Source organism: Lindgomyces ingoldianus (genome assembly GCF_010093535.1).
Source record: "Lindgomyces ingoldianus strain ATCC 200398 unplaced genomic scaffold BDR25scaffold_5, whole genome shotgun sequence".
Lineage (NCBI taxonomy): Eukaryota > Fungi > Ascomycota > Dothideomycetes > Pleosporales > Lindgomycetaceae > Lindgomyces > Lindgomyces ingoldianus.
In genome coordinates this window covers 2,041,336-2,047,335 of record NW_022985166.1, presented here as the reverse complement: position 1 = coordinate 2,047,335, position 6,000 = coordinate 2,041,336, and the positions used below count along the sequence as shown (strand labels likewise).

The window sequence follows — 6,000 nt, the reverse complement described above, 5'->3', positions numbered from 1 at the left end:
AGTTAATTAAATTAACTACTAATTAGTGTTAAATAGGCTCTAACAGCTAGCTGCTTATAGTATAAGCACTTAAGTAGTAAAAGTAAGAGTAGTGTACAGTGTGCATAGTGTACAAGGTAGGTAAAGTAAAGGCAATATGTTTCTAGTTCTATTGCTCTTTTCTTTTCTTTATACAGAGGAAAAGGGGGATATCTAGATGTTTGCGCACAGAGGTTCGCGCACAAGCATCATGTGACATAGATACGTGATCCTGCTCGTGCGCGATCGTTCGTATCCAGGCCGCGACGCTGCTGCTGCGTACAGACATCTCTAGTTATATGCTTACTTTCTTAAACAAGAGTACTTAGATAGCTCTAAGCTAGGCTAGAACATAACTTTCCTAGGCTAGAGATAGTAGGCTACTAAGTCTAGAATAGTTTATATGCCTATATTGCTCCTTAACTTAAACTCTTTAAAAAGATTAATCTCTAGACAAAGCTTCTTAGCTAAGAACATAAATCTTACCTAAGAATAAATTTTATGTTTATAACTAGGTATATTGTTAAAGTTCTGCTTAGTTTATAGCTACTTTAACTCTTTTTGCTTTAGTAATTTAAGCTGCTGTTTTAGCTTACTTAGTTTTTAGTTAGATGTTTTACTCTCTATCTACTCTAGTATATCCTTGTATACTTAACTTTGCTAAAGCTTATAGAGTTTTACTACTAGCAAAGACTATAGAAGATTAGGAATATATAGGATATTTAACTACTTGCTAATCTTAAGAACATCTTCTTATTGTTCTAGTCTAAGGAAATTAGTAGTGTAATTAATTGTTTCTCTAGGTTAATAGTGCCTATAGAACATTCTAGCCTTTATATAACCTCTAAGATATATTTAAGAGGACTCTAAGTACTCTTTATCTTTAATCTTATATTAGCAACTAGAAGGATAGACAGAATACATTTCTAACTTACTAGCTTTATTAATCCTAAATCTTCTAATATTATAGAAGTTTAGAGGATTAGGCATTCTTATACTATAGTAGTCCTCTTTATATCTATAATAAACTATACTTACTTTTTTAACTTTACTAGAATTATTAGCTACACATTTAAAGAAGAGCTTGTTAAAAAATTTATTCTCCTAATGTATCTAAGTAAATCTTTGCTTTTCTTTAATATTAATATTTAGAAGTTTTTACAAGAGCTTCTTCCTATTAGAGGAATAATAATCTTAAAAAGGTATTTAGGTAAGCAACATGCTTAATAAAAAGAGAAAGTTGTTCTAGTAAAGAGGGACTTTTAGGTCTTTGTAGAACATATAGTAGCCTCTAGGTTAGCAGTTAGTATTAGACTGCGTAAGAACACAACTAGAAATTACTTATCCTATAGGTTATTGCCCTTACCTTTCTTATCTTTTATAAGTCTAATATAAAGCTTTGTCTTTCTCTTCTCCTTATTAAACATTATAAACATGCATACATCCTAAATATAATTGTTAGCTAATATCTTAAAAATGCCTATGCTAAGTAACCTACTTAGGAATGCAATCCTCTTAAGTCACGTTTAGCATTATCTCCTAAGTCTTCTTTAGAGTTCTCCCTTCTATTAGACTTAGTAAACTTGCTAATCCTGCCTACGCTATAGAAGTTTATAGTAGTTATATAATGCTAAACAAACCTTACCCTTAGTTTAGCGTGTATAATATAGCTTTGTCTCTATTAATAAACACTTAGGACTTTATAGTAAAACTTGCTAGAGAACTTTAATTCTCTTGCGTAGAGTTGTAGGTGTAGTGCCTTCTTAAGGAATTACTTATTATACTAGAAAAGATTATTATTACAAGCATATTAGTGTAATTAGTGCACGTCTTACCTTTTTTATATGTTCCTTATTTTTAGAGGAGATTAGGTGCCTGTTCTCTGCACACTATACGCAAAAGTTGTTCTAAGCGTTCTAGACTAAATTATAAACTATAGTAAGTTGTCTCTTTTAGTTATAATCTTAACCCTTTCTATTACAGTGTTTAAAGTAGTAGTTATCTCCTTTTTTGCCCTTTATGCTAGTCCTAATAAAGAGCATGAAGTCTTTAAGGTCATTAGTGCACTCTAATCTCGCATCTAGACAACCCATCTTAAACCTGTAAGGATTAGCTCCCCTAAGGTCATTTTATAACGGGTGGCACAGAACTTACATTCCCCACCGACGGCCCTGCCTGTTCTTGTTAGCTTTGTGCTGCTTGCTAGAGTCGTCTTCCATGGTTTTGTTCTTAACCTTTGATGGATCCATAGCTGCAATAGTTGCACTACTGCGTGCAAGAAACTCTTGCTCAAGCACAGTCAGTATCACAGCCACTGTGGTAGTGAAGCTCTGAATCCAATAAGTGAATCTCTATGTATGGGAGAATGCCATCCAGGAAGAGGAAGAAGAGAGAACCAGATGTCCCGGTCATGAAAGAAAGAGCGAACCAGCTTCACTATAAACGCTCCAGATAGACCAAGTCATAGTGCCCGGAGCACTGCGTTTACACAGAGCATAGCCAACTGCAACTATCAGCCATTGGGCCATGTGTTCTAAGCGGTCTTCGCCTCGCAGTCTTTGCAGGGCCCCAAAATCGGACTCCCCCAGAACCCAGTAATTCGGCAGAGCGCCGCCCCGGCGCAGACACCCGGTACATCACGAGGCGCAGTAAAACACGTTGATTACAGGCAGATATGTATTGTATCGTACGGAACTCTGAGTAGTGGTAAGGCTCCAGTCAGTTGCGGGAATGCTTGTACATTGCCATCTGAACATATTTCGAGAGTTGCTGTACGAAGCCCCTGTCACATAGACTTCGAAGGTAGTCAAAGTGGTATATGCGTAGACTAGCTGCTGATACGTGATCGTGTGAACGTCTATCTTTTCACTGCGACTTGCATTTATTAAAAATGGCTACACAGCAACTGCCAAAGCACATAACTGTACACAAGGTCAGCGAAGGCAGAAGCGGGATTGAAGAGAACTAGAGCCAGACCTCTCTAAACAGGATCATCGTGTATATTCGTTTAAAGTTGCTGTTCTTGGGATGAAAAGAGCTAGGAGTTGGGGGACCAGAATCAGGACTAGAATCAGGACTAGAATCAGGACAAGGAACCAAAAGGGGGTCGAGCATGAGCAGCCTGAGGCACCTGGATTTTGGTCGTGAGTAGCCTGAGGCACCATGATTTTGATCCCGAGCAAGCCCGAGCAAGCCCGAGCAAGCGTGATTCGGGCTGAGCATAAATGAGCCGAGGTTGAGCCGAGTAAGATTTTGCTAATGTAATGGCCTAAAAACGAGTAACCTAGTTAAGCGTATGCCAAGAGTAGATTCCACTTGAAAATAGCGTTAAAGTATTGTTATAATTTACTTGTTTTCTTTGTCCTTTTTAACTTGCTCCTAGTGAGTAAGGACATGTTAAGGCTCATAGTCTCCTCTTACAAGTGATTAAGAGAATTAAGAGCAGCAGGGAGCTTACGGCGTGGTGGAGGCTTAGGCTTGGGCTCCTCCTCTTCCTCGGCGTCTATATAACGCTGGTATATGGTTTTGATTGAAGTCTCTGCTTTTCGGTACCAAATGGGATCGTATCGCCATTTATCCTTAAACCAGATAGGGAACTTCAACCCAGAGTTGTACGCGGTATTATCGGGATAAGCGACGAGAGCCTGCGCGATGGAGTATAGAAGAGCTTGAAGCCCGAGAGCTTGAAGCTTGAGAGGCCTGAGAGGCATAGTGCGTCAATTGGCCAGCCTGGAGGAAGTTTGATATGCTCATGGTGATGTGAAATTGAGGTTATGAGATAGAGGGTGCTAGTTGCACTGCCTATAGCCCTTGCGTGCTCTGTACAACGCCGGCGACCTCAACCCGAGCCTCACCTCAAACCTCACCACCAAAAAAAGCCTATACAAGTCGTAATACGATATACTTTTCAGCCTTAAATACGATTCGATACGACTCAGAGACTCACTACGACTCTAGAATGCACGTGACCGCAACGTATCATATCCTACGAACCGTAGCCCTTCCTGTTGGTCACGCTGCATGGCTCTCACGCATGGCCCACACGATAGTTGCATGCGTCCTCACAATGGCCGTATGCATGTCACGATAAGTCTTGTGTTGGCAAGACTTACCCCTTTTTTCTTGCACATATATAGACTTCTCGGTGCACTCCTCTAACAATCAATCCAGCTCCTCATGCTTTTGGTGCTCCTCCTAGCTTCCGTGTTCATTGGGGCTTGCCCTTTCTATTGAACCAGCCACTATTTGTGTATTTTCTAACGACAAATATTCACCGTCTTACTCTTTCCCCTCCATTTAATCAAGGTAACATCTCTTTCTACGGCCACAGCGCTGCATGTTATGCGTAAAGCACACCTATCATTGCATTGGTCTTTTCCTCTTGCATCTTTCCTCGGAATGTTCACATCATTCTCCTTATCTCAGATTTGTTTTCACTTTTTGAAACAAAGACTATCGCAATACCATCGAAGCTACGAAAATCCAGATGAATTATTTTATCAAGTTGATGATGAATGTATGCTGTCTCCTATACATCAAACTCGATTCATATTCACCTTACTAACTTAAAGGCACCCCCAAAGCTTTATCGGATATTTCTAATCGCAAAGTACAAAAACCATCTATCAGTAAGTGCAGATATATTCGACTATGACACTACAAGTAGGGCGCGGTCAATTCACCCACGCAGCCTCACCACAGCATCCTTGATCTACATCAAATGAACCGATACCCGCAATACGCTCTACCCTTTCAGTTCCGTTCCGTTTCTGGACTCCCCAGATCTCAACAGTCCCCATAGGAAAACTCGTCACAGCAACAAGGTCGCCGTCAAACGGAGCTGGAGTAACAGAGCTAGTCATTCCTGTATGAATAGCATTTCCACTTGTCTTCCAATTCACTTGCGCTAGCCTTCCGGCGATCGCACCGGTGACGCCATCAAGCTTGTACACCGTTATCAGACCATTCTGGCCTGGCGTTTTTGATTGGGAAAGAGTCCAGAGCGTGGAATTGGAGGACGAAATCGCGAGACTTGTGGTGGAGTACTTACCGTTCCCCAATTTCTTTGGGAGGATAGCGTGTCGGGTATCACTCAACGATGCATCGATCCGGTCGTTATTTAAAAGCGGGACTTCGATGAGTTCGTTAGTGTCTTGGCTTACAACAAATATCCTGTGGCCAAACGGATGAGTGATGATCTGCTTTGGGCTCGTCGCATTTGGGAGGAAGTCTTTGTCCAGCAGATCCCGAAACGTGGGGTCATCGGAGATGTAGAAGTTAAGAATGGAACGAGACTTGGAATCAAGCGCGTGTAAGTGCCGACCGTTGGGGCTAAATGCAATGCTGAAAATGTTTCCACTGATAGCATCACTCTTCAAGCTTCGGTAGCCACTATCCAATGTCAAGAACAGGCTACTACAGGATCCGGTGGTTGCTGCGCCGTAAATCAGGTATGGATCTTGTGATCCGGTGATCAGCTTAATGCTTGCAAAGGCCGTTGTATTACCTTAAAAAATCGTTAGCAAGCCTAATATTCGTCTTTCAGGTGTTATTCACAAGACTGCGGTATTTCCATGGCGCCTTCATTCACCAAAGAGTAATCTGCCTCCACAAAATACCTCGATATGGTTCCATCAGCAGGCCGGCTTCCAAACAGATGAGTTTTCGAGTGCTATGGCATATGCTTAGGTTGTCCATTTAAGAAGTAGGAATGCGCAGTCTTACGTCCAATGTGATTGATCGCGATGCTCCGGACGCGGAGCTATTCTTAAACACTGTAATGTTTTTCGCTACATCGTTGAATTCCAACGTATAAATCGAGCTGGCATCGATCGTTCCGACAAAGAGATAGTGCCAAGCTGCGTTCGCAGGTTGTAGGAGGATGAGCGCAGCAAAAAGGTAGCGCATATTGGATAGCGGATGTTGAAGTGAGCAAAGAGGGTAAGAAAGTAGCAAACTGCGACTGAACCCTCTGTCAAGAGT

General features: G+C 41.2%; 3 protein-coding genes across 3 annotated transcripts; 1 reads left to right on the top strand and 2 right to left on the bottom strand.

The window, feature by feature from the left end:
* Positions 1 to 2,098: 2,098 nt before the first annotated feature.
* On the bottom strand, positions 2,099 to 3,728 carry BDR25DRAFT_350959 (uncharacterized protein; the record flags this gene model as incomplete). Its single annotated transcript, XM_033694786.1, has 7 exons — positions 2,099 to 2,136; positions 2,186 to 2,369; positions 2,463 to 2,597; positions 2,676 to 2,912; positions 2,948 to 2,998; positions 3,072 to 3,301; positions 3,476 to 3,728. 7 exons carry the CDS (start codon positions 3,726 to 3,728, stop codon positions 2,099 to 2,101), a joined length of 1,128 nt encoding a protein of 375 aa, XP_033552438.1.
* A 35-nt stretch (positions 3,729 to 3,763) lies between these two features.
* BDR25DRAFT_350958 (uncharacterized protein) lies at positions 3,764 to 4,251 on the top strand (the record flags this gene model as incomplete). Its single annotated transcript, XM_033694785.1, has 3 exons — positions 3,764 to 3,777; positions 3,826 to 4,090; positions 4,189 to 4,251. 3 exons carry the CDS (start codon positions 3,764 to 3,766, stop codon positions 4,249 to 4,251), a joined length of 342 nt encoding a protein of 113 aa, XP_033552437.1.
* A 440-nt stretch (positions 4,252 to 4,691) lies between these two features.
* Positions 4,692 to 5,925, bottom strand: BDR25DRAFT_310942 (uncharacterized protein; the record flags this gene model as incomplete). Its single annotated transcript, XM_033691196.1, has 3 exons — positions 4,692 to 5,524; positions 5,575 to 5,689; positions 5,743 to 5,925. The coding sequence occupies 3 exons, from the start codon at positions 5,923 to 5,925 to the stop codon at positions 4,692 to 4,694; spliced, it is 1,131 nt and encodes a 376-aa protein (XP_033552436.1).
* Between the last annotated feature and the right edge of the window lie 75 nt (positions 5,926 to 6,000).